At 33.1% G+C, this 27,924-nt stretch overlaps 1 protein-coding gene across 4 annotated transcripts in view; it reads right to left on the reverse strand.

Moving 5' to 3' along the window:
• The window catches only part of LOC117207298 (rap1 GTPase-activating protein 1), a 251,108-nt gene that overhangs the window by 195,827 nt on the left and 27,357 nt on the right, over positions 1-27,924 (reverse strand). The window contains exons 1-3 of one of the 4 annotated variants that reach the window (XM_033447354.1): positions 21,241-21,571; positions 18,833-20,703; positions 14,293-15,057 (exon numbers count right to left, since the gene is read on the reverse strand). The exons of 1 other annotated variant lie outside the window; for it this stretch is intronic. In XM_033447354.1, the coding sequence (XP_033303245.1) occupies positions 14,293-14,333 (41 nt within the window). In that variant the 5' untranslated portion in view covers positions 14,334-15,057; positions 18,833-20,703; positions 21,241-21,571. Of the gene's footprint in view, positions 1-14,292; positions 15,058-18,832; positions 21,572-27,924 lie in introns of those variants that run through there. 2 more of the 4 variants (XM_033447355.1, XM_033447353.1) reach the window with 2 other exon arrangements.

Genomic DNA, 27,924 nt, shown 5'->3' on the forward strand with positions numbered 1-27,924 from the left:
TACCACGGTTACTTGTCAAATTCTGTATTAATCATATTTGTACTAGTAAATATCTTCTCTATTGCATAACAACAATGTCTAATCCAAATGAAGATTCGTTTTACATGCCCCTGATTCTAATCATAATGACAACTCGACATATATAAATGTGTTTTTTAATATTTAATATTCCACTACAATTTACATAGAATATGAAAGCACTGAATAATGAAAAAGTACATCGGTATTAAATTTAATTTAAACATAGATATATATTTCGGGTATCAATTTATTTTATACGATTACATTTTAATAATTCTTTACCAGATACTAAATATGCCCCCATTGATGAATATTTCGTGATCTACGATCGGAATACTGTGACAATTCACTCGTATCACGTACTAGATATTTCAATTCTATTATACTAGATGTATCGCAAAATTCAATAAATTTATTTCGAATGATTTCACGTAGGGGAAGAAAAATATTGCATTTGTATCATGACCCATAACAAAAATAACCATTATATTTTATACATTCGCAGTCTATTAACACAAATTGAAGCGATTTCGCTAATTGGAATGCCATGAATTAAATTGAATCAAATTTACATTTATATCATTATCAAATGAATTACATGTATCCTTAAAGAAACATCGTACTTACGATACGTTGTATTATCTATATTAATGAATTTTAAAATTATGAATTTTATTAATTCAGTAAATAAATATCAATGAAGATATCTCATTAAGTTTACATTCTTTATCTCCGCGCGATCTGATGAAAAATTTTCGAAATGAAAGTTGTATAATTTGACTAAATATTTGCATGATTAAAAGGTATAGTTTTCGTTGTCTTGTTTCTTACAACTGTTCTTTTAAATCTTAGCTTACATTCTTGGAAATTTCACTGCACTTCAACTGTTCGATACAGTAATACCTAAAAGGAACGGCTGTGATTCTCTTCGCTTTTTATGGCGCTGCCAAAGAGCTTTTACATATTTGTACGTGTACCTACATACATAGAGCGTCTTCTTTTCAACAAAGAACCGAGCCTTTCAGATATTCTCCCTGTTCTCCATGCTTACTTGTCATCATCACGCTCCGAGATACGGAACACGTGATGTATACTGACATCTTTGAACATCATTTTCTGTGTTACTCAAATTTTTTTGATGTACGTACACATTCACATTATTTGTCGTAACGTTGCTTCAAGGGATTTTAATATACATTTTTAAAACGCGTCGTTATACATTCCCGTCTGTTTTGCTTTTAAATTTTATCTCAAGTTATCTTTGTCTGAGAAGAAATTTAAAAATATACTATTTTCTATTAAATTTTCCCAAGCCAAAACCGTATCATCGTTATCTAGCGTTTAACTAGCAAATCATCATTAATTAAAGATTTTACAAACGTAATAAATATCGCAAAATTCCGTTATCAAAAGAAAATTAATTCTATTCTCTTAAGATAAAAATAATTTGACTGGAAACTAGACATAATTTAAAACAATATACTTTATTTGGAAATACTAGGAAGTAAAACTTTTCTACTAAATTTAACATAAATAATTCTATAACGATGGAGAAGAGAATTCCTGCACGAACCGGAATGATGAATGTAAAGATAACTTTTGTCTTTTTTTTTTTGGCGAAATTACCCTTGCTGTTGAATTTCTTTTGCAAGGACATATATAATTACTCCGGAAGTTAGGCGTTAATTAACGTTCCTTTTAAGTAGGAAAACCAAAAGGGACGCGTAACGTAACCTTGGCGGAATAAGGGTTCACATCACTGTCTTTCGAATATCATTAGCGTTGACAGATTCATTGGCTCAATTGGAACCCAATCGATCGAATTGCGCCAGGCAATTACACATTCATCTATTCATTAGAACGTACAAGGACGACTAGAGCTACGAATAGATGATCACGTAGCAAATCAATTTATGTCGATTAAATTATAATTACTTGACGAAGTTTCGAACTGTTCAATCGATCAGCGATGCGTTGTATTATCGTAGTTAAAACCACTCTTCAATTTCCTCGCCGATGTATTAAATGGCGCTACAAGTTTAATTTAATTCGAAAGTTTCGCACAACCAGCGAAATATCCAGTTACTTATCAGATCTTAATTGAAAGAAACTGAAAAGAACTTTGTTTGCACTCTGTACGGTACAGTATAATACAGAAACAGGTATTTAAAATGCGTTTTGTCCTTTGATTTAAGTGGCGTGAATGTTTGTGGAGCAAATTATTTGCATGGCTATCTGTTAACTGTCTATGTGATAATACTTTATGTAAAAATTAATTTTGTTTAATCGTTTGTTCTGTACTTTGTGATTTAGCTTTTTAATGAAATTACATGTAGCTATTCTTCCCTTTTATTCTTTTCTAGAAATATACGTAATTTAATTTTCATGAAATATAATATTTTAGGTAAATGTAGTATACTTGTGAAAGATGAAATGCATTTCTTTAAATCTATAATAACTAGAAATTCAGAAACGCAAAGCTTGAAAGTCAAAATTTTCCGGTATGTTAACGTGAAAAACAGGTAATCGTTCAATCTACAACAAGGTGCTGCTTGTATAATTTATACGTGTAATAATTAATACTTAGCGGTAACATATACTATACTCATACCTAATTCACTGTAGATACTAAATGTTGAAGAATATGAAATTCAAAATACTGATTTTGCTAACAGCCATAACGGTATATTTATCTAGTATGGAAAGTATACAATTTCATAGGTGTAAAACAATTTCTACAACCAAAAAGAAAATAAAAGAGCCGAGCAATTAGACAAATGAAACATCGAATCAAAGATAAAAGTAATAACGTATACTAATTTATATGTACGTTACAGTAATGCATAATAGTAAATGCAATCGTTTTAATAACACAATCTGTTTGCTTCAACATTGAATTCGATATTATGTCGGGTAGCGAAGCTCAAAGAAAACAAAATCCAAGAGAAAGAAACTGAAACGAATAACAGAACAATGTAATTAAAAAATCTAATATTTACTTAAAGAAAATAAAGCTGAAGAAAGGAGGAAACTATGATTAATAACGGAATAACATAATTAAAAAATTTAATATTTGAAAATAATTCTTGCTTTTAATTTTCTGTGTTAATATTTACGATATACCTTACCACGAGAGATGTGATACGATAATCTCCATCAATTGTAAAAACTAACGAATTAATTATCTTACTATAAAAATGTAAAAGAGGAACAAATTTTTTAATCTTATTCAGATTTTAATATTATTGTAATAACAGACATCGCCGCTCAAGCAAATAAGAATTACTTCTAAAAATTAATATACGAAACATGTATTAAGTAAGTATACAGTATGTGTTAGTATGTGTACAGAAAAATAAAAAAAAAGCTATACATACAAACGTATGCTCATAAATGCCTGTTAAAGAATTATAGAAAAAATATTATGTAGCTTATTCTTACAAATAAGATAAAAAGTAAAATCTGTCATATTTTGAATTCTTTGTTGATTTCCTTTCATTTCAACGCACTGATTATAAACTTCTTATTGCATTCTTAAGGCTTATCAATTTTTAATAAACTTTATAATAACCTCCGATATTCTATCTTTCAAAGTTTTCCACGAATAAAAATTCAATACCGTGATATTCAGTAATCTCGGTACGCGAAGAATGCATGTTCTACGACCTGGCCATCGTCGAGAATTATCGCTTCTTTAACCATTATATTGAACCAGAAAAACCAGTCTGTTGTTATTTCATATTTTTACTGTAACTTTCTAATAAAACATTTACAAGCCTACATTTATATAACATTTTCTCCATATTTTTACTCGTAAAACACACTTGCACTGTTTGTCAAGCGACACGCTATATACTATGCTGTTTCACAATAGCAATAATTTCGAAGGAATACATTAAACAATGCTACGAAGTATGAGCATTAATTACAAAAGATTAAAAAAAGATGAGTTAAGACGTAAATGATTTGAAGTGAAATTCCATTGAATTTAATAAGAAAAGATTATAGAGATAATTTTATTTTCCAAATCAGATCGAAAACAAGTATATCATAAATCATGCTCGGTAAAACAAAATGAGGTTTATAAAGCTGAAAAAATGAACATGTTATAAAAATTGCAAATCAAAGCAACATGAAAATATTGCTTCTAGAACAATTTGTAGATTTGATAGCAGTACGTTGCAAGTATAATACAAGTATATATACAAGTATAAATATATGAAACGTCAGAGATTTGTTCTTTTAGCTGTCCTCCTGTTTTAAAACATTCTGTATACCTGCGTATATAGAAACGTAGGTAGTACCTAACGTAGTTATACGAACTGGACAACCTTGCCCGCGAAGTATCATTTTCACGAATACCAACGTATCCATATGCTTACAGGCTACATATTGGTGCACAAAATAAAGGGAGTAAGGAAGAAGTATACCGCGATCGCGTGATATTTTGCGCGAACATACGCGCTACTAACCACCGATAAGTAATTAAAGCTTTAGAATCGCGCTTTTCACTTCACTTTTTAAATGTAAATTTTACTAGAACGATATTTTAATTTATCTACGATGCAAATTTTATTACGCGAGAAACTTAATTACTTGCGTAAAAAATGACGATGATGATGTCTGAAAAAGAAATCTATTATAAAATGTAATAAGAAAAGTTCGCCGCTCGACTTTTTAAATCTTACTTTTACGGAAACAATATTTTAAATCTATTACGTTGCCCGAAAAGTTTCTTTCGTTTTATAAGGATATAATAGACTCACAATGTCTTTTGTTTTATATTAGTTTATTGAATTATGCACGAACATGATAATAGAAATATAACGAAATGGATCATATCTAATTCAATAAAATAATATAAAACAGAAATTGTTGTTCATCTATTATCACCTTAAGAAACGAAAGAAACTTTTTGGACAATCTGATATAATGCTAATAAATGCTAGATGAGAACTTTTATTCCCAAGTAATAAACGACGATAATAATCGTTCTGATGTTTGAAAAAGAATAGAATATTGGGATGAATTCGAAAGAATTATTATACTTTGCGTGAGAGTAAAATAGGAAAAGTAAAGTCTATATAAATGAACTTTGTTTCATTGTATCATACGTGAAACCGTAAGCTTAAAATGTCATTAAAAAAGTCTATGTAAACGAACCTTTTTACGATTTCGTACATGATACAATGAAACGAAGTGCGAGTCGATCAAAGTTTATACATTTTACAAACGAGCAATTGAAGGTATTGATCTTTTTGCTACGTATAAACTTGGTTATCGAACGATGACCTACAATTGATATCTGTAGAACGATAAATCGAATCGTACAATTACACGCATGTACAGCAGATGTTCCATTAGAATCAATTTCCTCAAAAACAAAGCTTCCTTCCATACGATCAAGCTGTTTTATTGTTTCATAATCTTATCTTATTTTTGTATAAAGTATAACTACAGAAAATTAATATGATATACGTTGTACCTGTCTTTATTATAATAAAAGTTATCACTTTTGTCGCTAAATTATTAGAAGAATATTACAAATTTTTCCACAGCTGTTTCTAAGGTTCGATTGTAAATAAGGTCAAACTTTTTTATTATAAACAGATCTTGCAGTACACGCGAATAGAGAGTCAAACTCAACTCCATGTAAGTACAGTTCGAGCGATATGTGGTTTGAATGCGCAACGAACGACAGCCTGAATATATAACGAGTGAATTAATAATCATGAATACACTTTAATTATATTTCAAAAAGTGACTCATTCGATATACAACGACGAATATAGTAAGAGGCCGACCTACGCATCGAGAGTGTAGTCTTGCTATTAAAATACAACCGCAACTGTTATCTGAATGCTCAGCGTGTTAACAACTAATAATTTCCAGCATATTTCGCTCTCAATTAAAAGCTTGTCCACTTTATCTGAAACGTGTACAATTGCCCGACACTGATTACTATGTATCTCAGTTTCTCATTATCCGTTCATTTTTGCCAGACCGATGCCTTTCAGTTGAATGATCATTTTTCAACCTCGCTCATTTAAATAATTCTGTAACTGAATGACTATTTTGGACACTTCTTAGAAGAGAAAGTTCTTTACAGGATATTTTTGAAACTGTTAAGTCCCGTTTGCATTAATCAGGTTGTTCAAATTCTATAAACATTGAATTCTTAGTGGCTTCGAATCATACAAATCGAGTTGCTCGATTCAAAGTCGTTTCATTTTAAGTATTTAACTAATTTAATTGCAAGTGGACTACCCAGTGAACGAGCGCAAAATTACAGGTAACATTATATTCTCCAGCGACTGTTGTTCGTTTTGAACAGATTTCAGTGTCATTTGAAACTTGAAAGTTTATTTCAAGCCATATGTACCTGGAAAGGTAATTTCACATTGCTTCGATTCGGCAACTATATAATATAACCGAAACTATAATCCAGTTATTTGACTTCGAGTCGCTTGAACTGAAGCGACTGTTCCTTGCCACGAAATACGTTTTAAATGGTATAAATAATAATATATTATTTAGTACATGTATTAATACACATATAAGTGAAACAACGAAAAAATTTCGAAATTTTTAAAAACTTACAAAGACTATGACATTTCATAGAATAGACAGATGCATATACGCAATATGTGCAGTGTCAAGTACCTCAGCTTGTGTGAACAGGAACCTGAAGTCTGTAAGAAGTGAACTATATACCTCAATTCAAATAGTTTCATCAACTTAAAAAGTATACTAAATGCGAAACGTGATAGAAAGATTCTGAAAGCTGTAAGAAAATGAGGAAATGTGATGATAATTAGATTCATGAAAATGTAACGCGTCTTCTTTTCATTTTTTTCAGATAATGATTCTTTGTTTAAAAAATAAAAATGAAAGAAATACCTGCTGACAAGTAGAGCGAGATTAAAATATATACCACGACTATACTTTCCCAATTCCTCAAAACGTACATAGTATTAGTTACTAATAGATAGTACTTATTTATTAGATAATACTCGTAGATGCATAAACAAACTGCATTTCATAATATTTTTTAAGTATATCAATTCCATTTACCATATTGGTTTAAGAAGAATATAAATTATCTATCTAACAATAAGCATGCATATCTAAAGAATGTCTGCCTAATATCAATCACTAGCAACATCATCAGGAAGATGCGTAAATTGCAAAGGATATAAGATTTCGAGTAATATCGTAGATTGAGTAATGTAGAATAAGGCTAGGTTGCCAACTGTATTTTATTCTAAATTGCTTTCTGAAGAAATCAAGAATACGAATTCTGCAATCTTGTATCCCATCTCATAACTTCCTATAGGATGTCATAGCGTTCGCCACATATCCACGATGGAACAACCGCCACGCCGCGCTTGGTCTGGATGCGCAATCGAATTTGCGAGCTTCGGCTGGTAATCGTCGAACATACATAGTCAGCGCAGACAATGTGGACAGTCCGCAAAACCGCACTCTAAAAGCCTGCACCCACTTTGTTCGCGGAAAATCCGGCACAACGTATTGTCGTTTGAAAAATGGAATTTTCGTGCTGTGCCGTTTATATGTATGTATGTGTCTGCATTTAAACGTAATTTAAAATTGCTCGTATCTTCTATGCCTTGGATATATGCGAAATAGTTTATTTATTTATTTATTAGTTGATGTAAACCAGATACATGTACGAAATATGTCTTATTTCCTTTGAATATTATTATTTTCCAATGTTCCTATGGAATATAAACATCTGAATATTAAAGACAATACTAATATACTTATTAAGTTAAAAACATTTTTGTGGTAACTTCTGTAATTTTAATCGTTTTAAAAAATAATTTGAAGTTTAGTTAAGTAAATAATTTCTGATTAAACAGTAAATATTGAAATATTAATTTTAAATATACGCATCGCCTTCTATCTTTTTCAATAATAAATTAACGATTTTCATTTAAAACTGAGCGAGCTGAGTGAGTATAACATTTCGAACTACTTCCTGGATATAAATGTGAATATATGATTAATAGTAATGAATCATTCTTCACAGTCTTTTCTTTTGAATAAAATTTAATCTGAATATAATCTGTTATATTCTCTCTTGTATATTCTATATCTCCTATATTCTATAATAAAAAAAATTAAGCATTAAATTGCAGAAACATTATTAATTTTCTAAAAGTAAAATTTATAACAACGGTTGACATGTTTCATGTGAAGTACGAGGCGAGATATAAAATATTATTTTATAATTATTTCATTTATTTCTATATCTGTTAACACTCTATCGACGAGATGCTCTAATCATAAAGAATAATATGTTATCAAGGATATTTTTAGAAAATTGAAAGAAAGATCCATCGTTTTCTTTGAATCGTATTTTATAAAAATTAATTGCGATCTCACTCCTCGTAAATAATATAAGAATTGCTTAGGAAATTAATTGGCGTACCTCCGTCGTTAAAATGTTAAGATGTTTTACGAACTTTCTGAAAAGTATTTGTTTCTGAATTTTGTTCGTATGTTAGTACAGATTAATTAGTATAAGTAATTACACTTGTGTTAATATTTCTACATATAATATAATTATATCGGATGGTATGTAGCAAATACATCAACTGTTATCTGACATCTAATATTTATAATTAACAATTGTATTTTTATTCTATTGAAACACACGCAAAAACACAATTTAAGTACCATTAAATGCGAATAGAAATTCGTTAGTCTAGAATTTGCCTTTGTTTTTAATTCTGCATTTAAAATACAAACGTAGAAATCGACACTTTCCAACTATAATACGATTCTTTTAATTATATCAGAAAACTTTTGACCAACGTATAAATTATAAAGGCTAGAGCGGCTTAAAAATAACGCGTCACGAAGCGAGTGCTCTCGTTCTTGCCGCTTGAAAAAGTTTCACCGAGTGAAACCTTCTGACGCCTCTTTGCCTTCCTGTTCGAGCATCGACGACCTCATTAGATCAATTTGCCAACATTTTGCACCCACAAACCGGCCTTTATTATATCGCGGATAAATTGACGGTGTGGGTCGTGATGAATAAACAGGAAATTAGAAACGTATTCTCGCGGATTCGCGCTTTGACCATTCCATTAACTACCATTGGAGAATTACGCCCCAAAATTAGTTCCATAGAACGGACAATAATTGATTTCAAATGGATAGAAATATATTTCAATGAACAAGTAACCACGCTTTCAGATAATTTCAGTAAGCGAATTTGAATATCGAGTACCTAATAAATATTTCTATAATTATGTGTTAATCTCATGAATGTTTCATTTATAAAGGATTCCATACATGGACCTGTGTGATTTGTATGGGAACAGGTATTTTTGAAAGAGATAAACACGTATAAATTGAAACTTAATTGATTACATATATTTAACAGAAGCTACAAGAAAATGGAATTTAAAAAATAACTACATATTGTGTTAGCAAAATTACACTGTATATTGATAAAAGTAATACAGCTTTTTGCGATTTATAGAAAACACAGGTAACTGACAGTTGTGTTCGAAGAAACGTTTTTCGATTGTGCGTATTCACAATCGTAACAAAATCGATTGAATAATTTATAACTTTCAAAAAAGCACTAATGATATAGAAAATGAATTAATAAACGAAAAAATATGTTTAACCAACTGGCACCTAATTAACAATATCTACACTAAACAAACTAAATGAAATTTTGCGAAATAAAGAATTTACTCGGTAAACTCCACATTTAAGAAAGATACCACGAACTAGTATAATAATAAATGCTTAAATCATGTGATAAATAATATCTTTCAAGATTTGTTACCTTAAAGTTAGCAATAAAAAAGCGTTGTATAACTTTAATTCTATAAGGATGTTAATAATTCCCAAACAATTATACTCAATCCAATATAATGTTGGAAATTTCTACGTTTATATTTACGCAATATAAATCTTTCTACATGTGCTACCTTCTATTCGTCATATTTCAACTACGACATACGTATGTATATCTCAATAACTAGACGTAAATATATCTCTTCGATTGACAAGCGTGAGTAATAATCTAACAATCATTACTCCATAAAATGTGTCTGTCCTATATAAATTGCAGTAAAAAGAACAATTTGAAGTGTCATTAAATTATTTCTTTCTGCATACCATAAAGATTCAAGCTCATGAGCCTTATTATAATGCCTTAAAATAAAACTTCAAGAGTATTTTCTTTTCTTTTTACTTAAATATGAAAGCTATGCTGAAATAAATTTGTAGATCATTTATACAATCGATTCAGTGAAATAAATTTATGGATTATTTATACGATAATATAACGCAACAGTACTCCAAAAATCATTGAACAAACCGATCTTCAAAAATTGTTCTAGTATTCTTAAAGGGAGATATAAGTTCTTGGATTTTCTGGTACAATACATCTACATTCATTAGGTACATTGCATACAGATAACTGTCTAGAAGTTTTCGCAATTGCGTAAAAAGATCTTGCATTCTCTCGATAATTCAGATTTGAGTCGCTTTTCCATTTGAATATTGTAAAATCCGGTGCCATTGTATCGAACGACCAGGAAGACCAATTAAAATTACAAGCTCGCGAAATGAAACGATTTCCAAAAATTTCTCCTAGCAATTACATCGTGAGTCTGGCTGCATGAGTAGTTGCCCCATCTCGTTACCACCGAGTCTCAGATACACTGTAGTGAACTCCTTGAAAGTCGAAGTTAGCGAGAACGTCTTCGAATGGATGTTCCAGGTTCTTCATGAACGCTCTCCTGGGAACGTTCAATATTTTCCTCCATACGTACTGAACGTGGTCACCGACAGAACCCTGTTGATGGAAACGCTGCACCAAATGACGTATCGCTAGTTTTGTCGGTTTTATCGTTAAAATAACAAGTATATGCTCTCTGCGTTCGAATAATGGAGCACTCGTTTCGAAAATAAAATTCAATTATCTTTGCTCGTTGCCCCGTTGTAGAGTTTTCCATTATAAATTTCCAAAAAAAAACAGATTTAAAAAATCGGGAAGGAAAATCTAAAAATACACCTACAATAAAAAGAAGGTTATGCACTTTTTAGATGGGAAAGCGATTTATGGACCACTCTGTAGAAACGGCAAATGTATCGACGAAGCGCCATTCGATAGCTCTTGACAAATATTTAAACGATAATGGTGCAATTACGTACGAAACAGCGTATCGTAAATTTGAGAGATTTAAGGTTATCTGGCCGTAGCGAACCCTTTTGACAAAATGAGGTCTCTGCTCGTTCTAATTTCGTCTTAAATTTTATCTACGTTAAGTACGTTGCAGAGCCGTCGTTATATTCGAAGAGAAAAAGAATATCGGTCTTGTTCTCAAGCGTGTTCATTAGTATTCCGGACGATACATTTCTAGTGGTCGGCAGCGAGACAAGTAAAATGGGTTCCCCAATCATAATTTCATTCCAAATGCAAATACCTGGTCTGTTCTTAAAAGCATGTCATGACAAAAAAGTACACCTACTACTGTGGGATTTAAGGCGTCGAAATATGCTAACCCTCCTACTCGTTCGTTTAATTGCCCTCAGGTTAAGTAAATCGCGTTCCGCACGAATGAAAAATAATTGGGAAACGCGAGACACGACCAATGTTATATACCAACGTACCGATAGAAAATAACGAGAGGCTGTTATATGTAATTTTGACCATTTTTAGACGATTTTATCTCGCGTACAACCAGTTTTCACACTCCAAAAATCGAAAAAACCAGTTTCCCGTCGACCTTACTGCCAAATGCAACTTTCAAATTGTTTTGTAAAAGTGCATGGATATCCCCGCAGTATGGCAATGTTAAAGCAGAACTGTACATTCCATTTTTTTTCCCACCTCTTTTCGGTTACACATTTTCATTGCAGAAATAATACGTTTTTCTACTAAATTCTAGAATCTCTAATACTTAAGTATTCTAGTATTTTGGTGCTCAAGTAATTAATTTAGGGCTCAAGTATTCCACACGTAAGTAAAGATATTTTGTATGTTATAGTTTCGATGCCACGTTAAAAAATTTTTTAAACATTTAATTAATTGTTTAACAAAATTAAACCATTAAAATAGATTATTAACGACTAAATCGATCATGCATTGAGTTTTATAATTTGTTGGAAAGGATTTGCTCGTTTTAAAAATTATAATAATTTTAATACCTCATTAAAATTTGTTGTCTTTTATGAAGAACTTAATCGTCCATTTTTGAAGGAAATCATCGCGTGAAAATATGTTAATCTGAATAGTTTTCAAGAATTTCATATTCCAACAAGCATTTTAAACATTTTAAATAATTATTACTTTTTTAGAATGTATCATATGGCAGAACCGCGACATTCTTTCATCAAACAATTTTTCTCTAAAAAATGTCAACCAACGACATTTAACGAAATTAATTAAAACACGTGAACACAGTCGATATTTTGCGTCCTTCGCAAAATCGCCTAGGGATTACCAATTCAATCTGGGCCAAATATCAGTCTCTTCTATTAACATAAAGTAATCACCTACACGCGCAAATGAACGTTATTGCGCATGCCGAGCGACCTAAAACGAAGAATCTACGCTTCAACCCATCATTTCGCGACTGGACTATGAATGAGTCTGTTCACGCTCTCACAAAGCTACGCGAAGGTAAAGGCATCGTCGCTATAAATGCATATGCTACTTTACGTTACCGTACAGAAAGCGTAGCTAAGAGCTTAGTAAAGTAAATGCCTGCTAGTAAAAGTTCATTCTTTATGAAGATTCGAAAAGGATATTAATCTTCTCGTCTTTATGCGATCGTATCATTAACTCTTTTATCGTAAGAAGGACTAATAAATGAGTAATATACTTGATTATTTGATAATTAACCAAGATGAAAAAAAGATTAATAAACGTTGGAATAGAATTTTCAAGATAAATATAAAAATACAATTAATTGGACAGCTTTCTAAAATAGGCTTATATTAGCTATGTATAGGGAGTGTGAATTTGAATGGAAAATGATGGAACAGTAGTTTTGTATTATTAGGAACTATGAATCTTTCATAATTTTCAACGAATATGGTTTCAGGATTTGTAAATCATATATGTCTATTGAAGATAATAAAGTACTTTGTGATTTTAATTTGCAATGAAGATAGGAAATATGTAAAATATGAAAATTTATTGTTGTACAAATATACTAAAATATTGCAACGAATACGTAACGTATGCAATAAATAGTTTCGTATATTGAGAATACGATATGATAAATATTTTGTCTATATTAGTAACAATTAATCAATAAGTATTGTCAGTTAAAGTTATTTTATACTAACTCGATATATATTCATAGTAGATATCTAAATTTATTTCTCTTGAAGTATATTTCCACGATTTTTAAATTTCATTAATTCGTAACAGAGTTCTTTGAAGTTGGATTTCTCTTCAAAATCGTATTTTACTCCGACATAATTTCTCCAACATCTTTAGCTCATCGTTAGATTTCTCTCGATATGTTTGTATGTGACCTTGCACTTAGAGTTTGTTCAAAGTTCTAATAAACAATATTGAATTAGATTTAATAAAAACAAATATGATAAACATATATGTAAAAAATAATAACATAATGTTAGTGAACTACTAAATAACAGATAATATAAACTTGCATAATTCCCTAAGAGACATGTACAACACGTACGAAATATGCAACATTTGCAAAATAAAAAATATACGATTAAAGTCTTCTAAAAGGAAAACAAATCACTATACAAGTTCCACTTCATTGACAATTTTTTATAAAAGTTGTAGTCTTGCAATGAACAAGGGAACATTTTAAAACTAACGAAATTGACTAATGAAATAAAAACCATTATGTCTTAATCAATATTTTAAAAGGTTTCCGAATAGGTTTAGTTTCGTTAAACCCTTTTATAAGACAGTATAAGTATCAGAAATAATTAAAGAAGTATTATTGTTATAAAGAAGAATAATTGTCAAAGTAAAATCGAGATTCGTTATCGTTTAAATAATTACAAGCGACACTCCGGGCGATGGAACCTCGCTTTTGCTTAATGCATGCATTTTCACGCACGTCAACATAAATAGCGAAACGATAATTATTACGCAACGCACCGATTAGGAGCGCGCGTCAGGGACATGCCGCTAGTTCACGACTTTTGATCTGTCAAGATCAAAGCTCGCAGTTATGCGTTGAAATATTAAACAAAATGACAACTATTAACTGTCGCAAGAACACTTACCCAGTGTCCCCGATGTAATCCAACATGCGTATCTTCAGCATCTCAGGGCGAGTCGCACACGAGGCAATTCCAAGGAAAATCGAATGGAAGTTGCGGCGTGAAGCAGCTCGTGGGAATCGCGAAATTCCCGGTCGTCGAGGAACGTGGACCGTGGAACGACCGGAAGGTGGCCGATATCGACAGAGTCTAACACGAAGAATCAAACGGTACCACGTCCCCGAAGCCTCGAATCGAACACGCGTGTAAATACGTGATGCTCGATACGCTCGGCACGTGTGTATGCACTCAGGATCTTTCAATTGCGTTATCGAACACTTAGATTCGACGGCAACCAGTTCGAAAAGTTCGGAAAAATCCTTTGCAGATTAACAGACGTCCAAAGTAAATCTTTCTCGTTTGCTTTCTTTCTTGATTCCTTCAAATATGTACCGAAGAACACGCAAAATGTTTATTTCATTTGCTCTTCGCGTGTATGTTTTATGTGCGATCCACTCAGCAATCTGGTGCAGTACACTTACGACGTGTAACTACGATATCCGACGATTGATTTTGAATACGATTGAATCGTAATGTCGAACGTCGTAAGAGAAGCAAATGCGTGTTCTTACGAGTGGCGTTTAATTAGACAGCGTTCTGTTCGATCAGGCCAATCGTCCTTTCGAAAATCGGCAACGTACGATTTCCGCGTTTCTCGTAGCTTCTGTCGGCCTCGTGTGCGACGCTCGGCATTCGGTCGACAATCCCCTCGAGTGTTTAATCAGAGCCCTGTGTTGGATAGCAGAAAAAAGCGAACTGAGTCAGAGCGTTTCCGCTAGCCATTTGTGGCAACGAGTCGCACGATATATATCCTCATGTTCAAACGTCGTCGTGAAACTTTGATGAAGTTGCAGCATCTTTTACGGAAACGACAATCCAGTACAAGATTCATTTCGCTTGGTAGTCGATCTCTCGTTCGACGCTCGCTCGTTCCACGTCGTTCGTCGCGCTCGGACAGCACGATGAGGTTAAATCTTCCAGAAAGAACTTGTAATTTACTTTAAAGCGTAGATAAAAGCGTGCGCATCGAGAACGTTTCGCCGGCATTATCGGAAACCGGAGGCAACCTCGCCGTGCGTAATCGGTTCGCGAGCGAGAAGAGGGAGCAAGGAAAATCTGTACGTACAACTTCGAACCCCGGCGAGATGTCTATTGCAACATTTACATTTAACGAATGATCCACTTAAAGGAGTCGATCGGACGGCTGTGATTTATGCGGGAATATTCCGAACAGAATCTCAGCCTCGAGACATTTCAATTACGTTATCGCGCCACGCAGAAACGGATACCTGACCAAAGAAATTCTCGCGCTTTCGACAATTTTCTCTTGCCTCTTCGGTCACTCGGTATTTATCGGTTAACGAACGATCCTCACGAACGGTTCGAACGACAAAAAGGAACACTCTCGGGCTTCATCTTTCGGACGTTTCAATTATATTATCAACAACGTCCGAGGCTATACATCTCCGGTGGATATAAATTTCCATGCACGATATCCTTGCACCTTAATTATTCGTTGAAATTTAATTCATACGCATAATAACCGAACGTTGAATATCGAAGCACGAACCGTCGAATCGAAAGTGACTCGTTTACACGATGAGTTATTAAAAGCGAGCGTCGAACGTGTGGCGATTAAATTATTATTTTTTGAGATGACGATAATTTATTCTGCCATGATTTATTTATCTGTTGCGCGATGCATCCGACGCGCACGACCGGATTAACGTCATTTTATCTACAAAAACATCCGTTGAATTTTCGATGTGTCTAACAACGCAGACTTTAACTTTGAGATCATTCCTTTTTGTAGTGTAGGTGTATTTTATCGTGTAGTGTCTATGTCATATTGTTCTTGTCAATAATTTTAGAAAATACAGGACGCTACTAGCGACTGTGTCGGATTATATCTCCATTCTGTAAGAGAAGTTAGAAAAATGTCGTAGAGGAAAAGTTTGCCCTGTTTAACAAGCCCTATCATCCTGTCGCGTGATGTTTCTTACAAGTGCATCGGTGAACAGGACAAGACCATTAAATACTGAATTCACGAGATATTTTATTTTTATCCGTTTCAACGTAATAATATAAAGAAGTAAATGAAAAAGTTTCTCTATATTTTCCATTACATTGTTTAATTATCTTCACAGCAGACACATTCAACGATTAGAATGTTAGAATATTAACGTGAAATCAACAATTGTTATCGTGTTTTCTTCGTAACTATTGCAAAAGTATTTAAATACTTGGTTATCTTTGAATACAAATTTAATTACAAAATTATAAATAGAAAATTTATCCAAGACAATTTTGTCCTTTGTTGGAACTTATATTCTGACACGATAAAATTTACATGGCTACTTTTAATATGCAATAGAAGAATTGGAATTTGTAATTGTCAGACCGTATCGAATAGTATGATTATTTAAAGAATTCATTATCCTTTGTTCGTATGGTTATCATCCTATAAATAAAATATAGAGAGACTATCACGATTATACGATATAATTCTAACAATAACATTTACGATCATATACAACACTGTCGCGTCTTTCATTTCAATCCACTACCATTTATATTCCATATGATATACATACATATATATATATATACAGGATGGTTGGTAACTGGTGGTACAAGCGGAAAGGGGGTGATTCTACGCGAAAAAAGAAGTCGAAAATATAGAATAAAAATTTTTCGTTTAAGGCTTTGTTTTCGAGAAAATCGACTTTGAACTTTCGCTCAGTACGCGTGCACTTTATCACGTCTCGTTATAACGGATCTCACTGTAGATTGTTGTCTCGATGGAAAAATTAAAAAAAAAAAATTTTATTCTATATTTTCGACTTCTTTTTTCGCGTAGAATCACCCCCTTCCGCTTGCACCACCAGTTACCAATCACCCTGTATATGTATACTATTCATTTTACAAAAACATAATAAGTATAATCATTAATCATTAGCACTTCATTAATTCATTTAGTTTTTAGTTATTAATATAACTTTTTCAAAATACTTATATATTTGCATATGATTATGAGCGACGATATACGTACTACTTATGTTATTTTATATTTACATCTACATTTAATATAATCTTAATATGTTAGTAACCATATGATAAAGATAATGACGATGACATGTATAATGGGAAATGTCAAGAAACAATATCAAGGAACAAAAAACTAATCTGACTTTATAGCTTTAGTTGGAACAACTCGAAAAATTAATTTATACAGAAAAGGTTTGTATAGTTCCACTGAAATATAATTTCATTTTACAAGAATTAGATATGAAAAAAAGGTTGTGGTATAAAATGTTACAGCTCGTTGAATAGTACAGAATTTTTTCCTACCACTTTTGTCTAACTCTACTTCAAATACAGATAGAGCTTGTTCAGTTGTTAGGTTCGTTCAGTATACAGAACTGAATGTTTTATGCATTTTCGTACGATGCATTTTTGAGAAGGCGTTACCATTTGTAGGGATCTATTTCTAAAGAATCGCCTACTTTGTCTGGTGAAAACAACATATGGTTCTGACCTGGGTAGAACAATTTAAAAGAAGAAATAAAACTAATTAATAAGTTCTCGAGTTGCAGAAAATTAGAGGCGCAAGTTGTAAAGACAGTTGTTGATGATTAGAGATATTTGTAGTAATGTGTAATATTGAAAATTCATAAAAATTGAAATGCAAGTCCTACTTTAAGGCCGCCAGGCTGGAATAAAACTATCTATCTATCTAATAAGTTCTCGTACCTCGTAACAAGCAATGTTGATGAAGAAACTTGAACGCGAAGGTGTGTTTGGTTAATTTAAGAAAGACGAACAGTAAATATGCAATTGAAAATTTCATTAAAAAAGATCGTTGAAAGTTAACATCCGATATCTCAGTTAGAATGAAATAAAAAATGTTACAAGAGGATACGAAGCGTTTTCTTCGCTTAACCAAAAATGTAATGTTTAAGTAAACTTTATAAATCTTGTACGTAGGATGCAACAAATTGTCGATGGAAGTTTCCAATAAATAAATTTGTACATAATTTACTAGGAATGATCTCAAGCTTATTGTCGAACGTAGATTCTGAAAACTCGATACGTTTCACTTTTCAAAGTTTCACATGGAACTTTAACACTTTCTCAATCACACATTAGAAAGTGAATGTAATTCCGACTAATTAAATTTATTATGTGTATAACGATATACCTATTAAGACAAGCGAATATTAAACCATTAACTTTGTACCTAATCTAGATTAGAATCAACTGTTCCCTAATATTCAATCGAAATTTTTATTGAAATTTTCATTTTCTAAAGAATTGCATATTATCTGAAATAATGAAATAACTGAAATAATGGTATTGATGATTGATAACTTTTACACGAAAAAAACGCAACAGTAATGGATGATAACGATTTCGAATGTGTTAAAATTCCTTGATATTTTCTATCGCGTTGAGGATGAAATTTCAGTGTAAAATTTATTGTACGATATTTCACGTTAATTACCTTTCTCGGCAGCACGCTTTGCTGTATAAACGTAGTATCCAGCGAATGTTTAATATTCACAGTACTTGACAAGGTATATACTGCTAGTATCGTTCAAATTTAATCAATGCTTCCGCTTGGTCTCCTTTAAAATAGGATTATACTTTGCAACTTGTTCTCGATCTTCCTTTAGAAATGACACGATTCCGATAAAAGTCGCTTCTTATGCTGTCTACGGTGAAATCTGTTTTAAAGACTCGTCGAAGCTATATCTTATTGTCACGAAATTCTAATATAACGAAATGTTGAACTTGAGACTTTTCTATCGAACAATTTATTCTAACAATTCTAGAAATTTAAATATCCACGAGATATTCGTCCGTGTCTTCCAACGTTTGATAATAAACGTTTAACGCATTGGAGAAATTGAATTCTGGTCGAAGAGACCTAATGTATGTCAATATATGCAGGCCTCATTTTCTTTCCATCCCAAAGCCTGAACTTAAGCGGCGATCCATCTTAAACCCTCGTTCGAAACTTGCTTAAACGTTGAATATATCTTTGATCCTTCTTCTCAGGATAAGCTTAAACTCAAAGAAATTCTGTTGGCCGGGTGTTCATTCAAATTAAGCTGTCCAGAAGAATACAGTTTAATTGCATAGACGATAGGAATAGCCGCTGCTCACTGGAAAGTTCGCAGTCTGAATTTAAACAATAATTAAATTCTCTTCTTCAAGAAGTTCCCGTTCTAATCGCGTTTGCGCAAAAATGCAGTAACAATTTTCTCCGGATACGTCTTCAACTTCGCTAAGAAGAACGTAGCAATAATGATAGATTTAAGTGGAATCGTAACAGCAAACGTTACGATCTTCCAACCGGTCAGTTAATTGAAGCGTCGTAGTCCGTCGATCACTTCATAATTTTCCAGGCGAAATTTTTCTTGGGTCGTCGACTATCGTGGATTTCGCTGCAGTCAACTCGTCAACATCTCAGTGACAGGAATTCCTGTTCGGCCGTTAGACGTATCAATCGGCTCGAAGTCTCAGCACGAACACACGATGCCACAGAATCACGTTATAACAGTTTTTGTTGATCGCAAAGACGAAAGAAGAGCGTGTTTCGAGATCGATGCTCGTTACTGGAATACAATCTAGGGGGTAGGTTTACCGTTCGACTTGGTTACGTTGCTCGTTACCCGTTTCGCCGAATCACGTCTCCGCGATTACACGTCCTAAGATACACCGAGATCCCGTTATCGTTTGCGATCGATTAATTCCCTTGGTGTGTTTCTTCGTCGGCATGACAGATCAAGCAGATCCACCGATCTTGGACAGGGTACGAGCGATTTCGTTTTTCTACGCTATCGTATCCGCCGATGCATCACTGAAGAATAATCTTTAGTCACCGAAAAATATGAACTGACACTTGCTTGCGATCCGTTCGCTTCCCCAACTGGAGTTTGCGTACTCCACTTCCGTTCCTTCTTCTTCTTGTTTTTCTTCTTCTTCTTTTTCGTTTAATCGAATGCGCGCTTAACGGCAACGTCTTTGTTCAAATCCCGCCGGAAGAACGCACGACCCGTCCGCGACGTAGCAGCGATATAAAGGCACGATACGTCTACACGAAAGGCTTTTTCACATTCTCAACGTCAGCACACTATCAAACTCGATGACACATTTTTCCCCTTTTATCTCGCACTGCGCTTGCCATCGCGAAAAAGATGTGCCCAATCAAGCACAGGGCCCCTCCCCTTATTTATCCTTCTTTCCTTTTCGTATGCAACTCATCCAGCTTTCGAAGAAACCTCATTCACCGAATCGATAACTTCTTCGATAATTCTTGAGAAACGGCGATAAAGATATCACGATAATAGAAGACAAGAAGAAATTAACCTACGATGTCACCGATGTTTTTAATCACCAAAAAGCACACGAACGATTCCAGGCACGCGTTACTTTACACCTTGCAAATTAGCGCGCGGACAGAGCAAGAATAATTACCGTTAGCGATGCGGTAATTACTGCGAGCCAAGTGACTCGTTATGGTCAAGTAAAATGCGATTTTTCCGGTCCGCGGCAACCGGACGGATACGTTCAACTATCTCGCCGTTTCTGTAGATTAACCTAGTACGCTACATCAGCCGACGCTAATTAGTTGTCGTTGCAGCAATTGCGAGCAACAGGCAGATAACATTGTTTGCCAACTGGCAAACTGCTCCAAAGCAATTGCCTCGATACTTCGCCACCGTGCTAGCTCGTTTGCATAGACAACAACTAATTTTATTGGGCGCGCACGCGAACCCCGTGCATGAGCAACTCTGACCGATACTTTCTCGTTTAATAGCCATGAAAAGCTTCGTACATTTTTCTTACGAATAGATCGAATTCAATTCGTTTCTAATTGATCTGTTCAACGTCCGCAGTACTCACTGTCTATCCCAAAATCTTTGTTTCTGTGCGTGAAACGATCGTGATACGACTGGACTATTTCGCGCATTTACCGTCGTTTTCAAGAACTCGGTGAAACTTCGTCGGGAAGATGATATCGATCGCTGGTTTCCGGTGATTCGAGGGCGTCGCGCGTGGAATCGAGCAGCCACGCGATAACCTTTCTATCCGTGCACACCGAGAAACAGAAACGGAAAGGAACACGAGGTAGCGAGCGTTCGATCGATCTTGATCGTCTGATCGAGGAAAGGCAGCTTGTGCTCGGTCGGCACGCGCTACTCGACCTGACAACGGATCGAAGTGCCGGAGGACTGTTTTAGTGGCTGCTCAATGCATCGCCACTGGCAGTCACTCCCTTCTCTCGATCTCCAACATCGTTCTCTTCTCTCTTTCTCTCTTGCCTGTGGACGCCACCTCCACCTCCGCAACCACCTCCAGTCTGACAACCGGAGGCTTATATGAGAGTAAGCCGCCGGTGGAGGGAACGTTGCGCGAAACATGCATCGGTTTAACCGCTTGTAAACCCTCAGCGCGTCACACGTATCTATACTTCTTGTTGCGCGGCTTATCGTACGATCATGTCGTCGAGAATTTCGCAAGTACGCCCCAGTGAAAATGTTATTTTCATCAAGATCGAACTGCTTTCTAAGTAAATGCTACGAATTCAGTTTGTCTTGTTTCGAACTTCAATTGCACAGTAGCAAACAATAGCATTGAAAATATTATTATTAATCATAAAATGAAGATTATTTGCGCTAGGTACTGGTCTTAACTAATTTTTCTTAAATCATTTACTGCATTTAAATCATTTAACTGTTAAAAAATAACAAGTAATGTAACGTTTTAACAAGATTGTGTATGATTAAAAGCCAACGAATTGGATATAAGAACATGGAAATTATTTATTTCGTTTGATATTTTCTATAGTCGATTGAATCGACTCTTGCTGGCTTAATTACGTAAACTAGTTTTTAGAAGAGTAAGCCACCTTTCGAATAGATTCCAAAAATACTCGCGAAATTTTGAAAGTTGATTACTGTTTTCCTAGTTTTCACCGTAAATCATACGTTTCACAAGAGAGCGTTATGCTTTCTGTGCGTGCTTAATTCAAGCGGAAGCAAAAATTTCTAACAGACCGTTTTGTAATACTTTTTCTAGGTGAAAAGTAAAAGATAGATAGAAGTGTTATACGCACGTGATATGTACTGTTCTAATAAACGATGTACCAATAACGAGGACTTTTGTTTGCAACATAATATTTATTATCTTTATCTATTTATAATAATATTCATAATACGACTAAAATATATTTATTGTCGTCTATTGACTCTCTATTTAATAAATTTTGATATGTTAAGTACTATTTACTATGTTTAATTACGATTTAATTTTAATTGATTATTGCATTCAGAAAACAAATTTCGATGTTCCATGTGAATTAATCTATGTATAACCTTATCTGACTCAATAATATATTTAAAAAACAATGACACTCTACATATTTTATTTCAATTGATATTGCATTTAACAATTTCGCTAAGAAATTAAAATATTTCAAAAGTTCTTAGGATAACGTGAAAAAATAACAATTGAAATGGAGAAACAAGTACATCGTTACATCCAACGTGCGATTATTTTTTTACTTCCAACTTCCGACAAACCCCTTCGCCGTTTCTCTTTCTCCATTATCCTCCCTCGTAAAGCGTCAGCTCTACTTTCACTTTCATTCTGATGGGAGATTCACGAGACGAGTAGGAGCATCGGTGTACGCAAGCATAAAATACAGGTTGATACATAGCTGCCGAGCGTCTGCTCCATATTATTCATTTTTCATCTTTACAGGAAAGAAGTGGTACTTCTCGCTTTTCTGCAATTCTGCAATTCTCAGTTGGTATGAAGTATCGTTTTTTTCGTTTATAATTCCTAAGTTCCGAGAAAAGCTCGCAATAAAGAATTTTATATGAAGCTCGGTTTCCCGACTCCTCCGCACGTAATGTAATTTATATTTCGAAATGTTTATGTACGATAAATATGGTAGCTCAGGAAAATATCCGAAAGCTTTTATAAATATATTATGCATGCTATGTGAAACATTTAGAAATTATTAGCACTATAATAAATCTCGAATATCATCATTATATTGATAAAATTTGAAACAAGTTTGAAAATACATACGGTTATACAAAATAAAAATTATTAATAAACCTCACATGTTTAAAATGGCCACTCATGCTGTATACTGATTTTTTACTAAATACATATATGTTTGCAATAAATATCTCGCAAAAAATAAATAATTTTTGTATACATTCCAAGATTTCAGATTTTACATACGTAACACGCACACACACAATTCATATAGAAGTTTTCTAAATGTTCAAATACTTTCGTGACCCAGGGTATGTTTAAACGTAACACGTTGAAAAATATAATATATGAAATTTTAGAAAATATCCTTAATTTTGAAGATGTAGTGAAATATTTGATAAAGTAAACGCGTTTAATACAAATATACAAAATGTAGTTGTAATTTTGAAAATACAGTGTTGCTGCTTCATAGTTCATAGAAAATAGTAATAAAAAAGAAGAAAAGCTTCTTTCACAAATGTTCTAGGCGAATATTGCGTGTGTAGTCTACAAACGGATGTTGTATGAATTCCACATCGTTCAACCTACAAAATTACGGAGAACGGTTTCATACGCTTTTTTCACATGAAAAGTAGTGCAGCTTGTGTAACATTAGGATTATACATTCTTTGTACAGTAATCAACTACTTGGGCAATCTGTCCAACTGTACGCTATTCACACGCAAAAAAAAGTCATTCTGCCGATAAAGAACAAGTTCTGCAGTTTTATTGCATACACGTGCGTTCTTATTTGAAAAACGTAAAATATAATCAGGAACAGTAACACGAAGAAAAGAGGAGGATTCGTTTTCTTTCATATCATGTACATTTTTCTAATAGTACGAATATTTTACGGCAATATAATTTCAATTACGTTTTTTACAACACAAACAACGTTCGATATCTCTGCAATTAAAAATTTCCGACTTTTATTACAGGATTATATTAATTTAATACACATACATATTCAGATGTATGTATAGATGTATGTACACGTGCACCGAGAAAATAATACTTTAGCATTTAAAATCAGTTTTATCATCGTTTATGTTTTCCATTTATTTTTCACATGGTTAAATTATCTTTCAACTTACAAAGCTTTAAACAAATTTTAAAAAATTATTAATTAATGTTTCTCGGTTCAAGAATCTTTGATTATTGATCTGTAAATAACAAAGTTGTATTTGCAAACTTGAAAGTATAAAACAAAATTAAAAATGTACTTTGTATTTAATTAATAATTGCTTTTCATTCCTCTTTTTAAAGAATATATTTAAGACATTGTATAACTGTAATTAAATGTAACAGAAATAAAAGTAATATATTACAATATACATACTTTCCGTTTTAATGACGATATAATTACAATACAGTAGAAATTATACTACAAATATTATACCTTTTTATAAAATCCTTTCTTTCTCTCAATCTAGGTTTAAGTAATTCGCTTTGGATTAAAACACATGGTTTAGTTAACTGCACCCCGTAATTAGCAGCTATTATTACTTGATACGTTAACAACTTGCAATTAACTATGATTACCCCACATTGGTAATATACAATACACAATGGCAGGCAAAAGAAAGTTTATAAAATAAGAAGCACAAAAGGATATCATAATTTAACGAGAACAATGAATAAATATAATAAATGAATAGATATATATCACAGAGTAGATGACTATTATCAACATCATAAAAAATTGTTAATACAAAAGTTACTAAGATTCATAGTGTACCAATTTTAAACTTTTTTTTATCCGTCACTGTGTAATTAGATACATACTGTTATAATTACATACGTTGGTGTTTATATCATATATTGTTCATTATTTTCAAAATCTCTGTTCCAAGAAAAGGAAAGAGAAATAAACAATTTTGATAGTAGAGACACGTAACAAGAACGAATGTTGCATCTTCATTTATGTTAAACTATAAGTTGAAAATAAACACTACTTACTCATGTTATCAATATTTTAAATTCAGTCATTTTTTTAGGCTGTGAATTACAATCTTTTTAATGTATTAAAAATACTACGATTGTCACATTTCCATTTGAAAGTAATAGAACAACTTAATTCGTTCCTATTAACTTTCAATCGCATGTGTAAAAACATTTCAGATTAAAACATGACCCAGTTAACGCACGAAATGCTCAAACAGTACTGTCAGTATCATTTTATTCCGTTTCGAGTAGTTTGTATGCTTGCACACCATGTATATATCATCAACATAAAATTTCCATGCAAGAAAATGACCCGATTAAAAGCAAAAAACAAATCACAATTCTTGGTATCTGGAGGATTATTATATCTACCTAACCCGTTTGCAGACAACACGTTACCTTCGCGTGAAGACAGCATGGAATGTCGAATATACGAACCAACAATATGAAAACGACAAATGAAAAACGTTAAGGTAAATATTGCATAAACTCATATATCACAACAATAATAAATCTATTTCAATGTATCACATACCGCTATATTACAACAACAATAAGTCATATACAATTAATCTGAATCAGCTTAGCAATCAATTATCCAATGCACAATAAAAGCTCGACGGTGCTGCAGTTGCTACTTTAGAGTGAAGAAATAAGAGAAGATCTAAACATCGCTATAGTACACGAAGAAACAACTAGATCAATCAATAGATACAAAAGAGAATCGACGCACGATCGAATCACTAGCCAACAAAATGCAGGTACAGATAATTAGCAGGTACACGTAATATATAGTTCTCCTTTGAAAATTTCAAAGAACACACGCTGCACATACTACACATAAACGTATGTACATACAGGTAAATTAAATCGACAGATCTCATCAGTGCAAATGTTATCTCAATGGAGAAAGTGTCTACGAAATACTCTTTAACAAAAAATGTAACAATTTACCTCGTGTCTGTACTAACAAATTGCAAAGAATACCGAAGATAAAAGAAGAGGAAAGAGAAACATTTGCAGACACACACTAGCTGAAGGATTTCGGTTCTCATCGAATTCATCGCCAGTGGCAATGACTCTCCTTTCAGCCCTCAAGCTGTGTATGCCTCTTTCTCGACGATCTTTCTCCTTATCCCCCCGACTCTTTCCATCTTGTTCCTGGAGAAGCTCGTGAGACCGAAACGAGGCGAGGGCTCGGTAGCGTGTACACACGTATAATCGAGAGCACACACGGTGACCGGAGGTACCGCATATTTATGGTGAACATAGGACCCACACGACTAACAGCGGAATCTGTACTAACCACGTCAACGTTCATTGAATATAAGTGGCCTGCTCTCAGCGATTAACCATGCTGTATTCTATGGTCCGCTTTAGTTCATGGCAAGTAGCCGATACCAGTTTAGGAATTTATTCACTAGCCGAACTCGAGTTTTTGGAATTAATGTTACGCGGAAGAACGATCAAGTAATGATCATTCTGGAATATTTATGATATTAGCTGTCGACCTTTTTGGAGCAATTTGGTTCTATGTATTATTTCTTCGATGTATAACTCGTTTTTCTTTTCTTCTTCCTTTTAATTCCTCGACTTAATGATGCTGTTCTTTTGATGAATTAATTAGCCGTTCTTATTTAGATTTTAATCTATGTCTGTTTCAGAAGAAATTTTAAATGGTAATTTAACCTTTACATATGATATTTCCGTGTATTATTCATTAGTAATGGAGCGTTGAGTGTTTTAATTTCTGATACAAGGTACTTTCTTTGTTCCTTCTGAAACTTCCAAATGAAGATTTTGAATATGTTTAAAAGTAATTCCTAACGATACTTAACTTTTTTCATTAATAAGATCTGTATGTAATTACAGACCTAGTTGCGAAACTTGTTACAAATTGTACAAAGTAGAAGTTGCCTAAATTTCATCAAATATTTTCAAACGAATAAGTATATGGATACAAAAAAGAAAACAAGACTGTAATAATATGTAGCGAAGGTACAGGAATCTGTATTTTCTACTTTTTATATTGTGAATTTATGTTTTAATATTTAATATGTACATATACTTCATATACTACTTCTGTTATTGTAAAAGATGCATTTATAATACCTTTCACTTTGCATATAAAAGTCACAATCGCAATCTCTCTCTCTCTCTCTCTCTCCTTTCTGATTGAAAAATGTAAATATTTATGTTGAATAAACCAAAATAGTATGCAAGGGAAATCATAAAAAATATTCCAACTAACTGAGAAAAGAAAAAAATTTTCTATTCTAATTTGCAGACGATAAATAATAATTATTTATTAGCTAACTAAAAAATATCCGTACTTTATTTTATATATATTCCATGAAAGTTTTCGAACTGCCTTATTACCAAAACCAGTCGATATCTGGCCTCATCATTGACGAATTCGAAGAAAAATCTAGTTGCCATGCACTGAAACTGCCAATATACTGCTGAACAGCCGTAATCATAAAGCCATAAACATTTCGCTTATATCGATTGCCTTGGTATGATTGCTTTGGTATGTATACGCCACAAAATAAGACGAATTCCTTCGAGGTAATATTTTTCAGATAATATAGAAGC

Source organism: Bombus bifarius, unplaced genomic scaffold (genome assembly GCF_011952205.1).
Source record: "Bombus bifarius isolate JDL3187 unplaced genomic scaffold, Bbif_JDL3187 scf7180000008026, whole genome shotgun sequence".
Classification (NCBI taxonomy): Eukaryota; Metazoa; Arthropoda; class Insecta; order Hymenoptera; family Apidae; genus Bombus; species Bombus bifarius.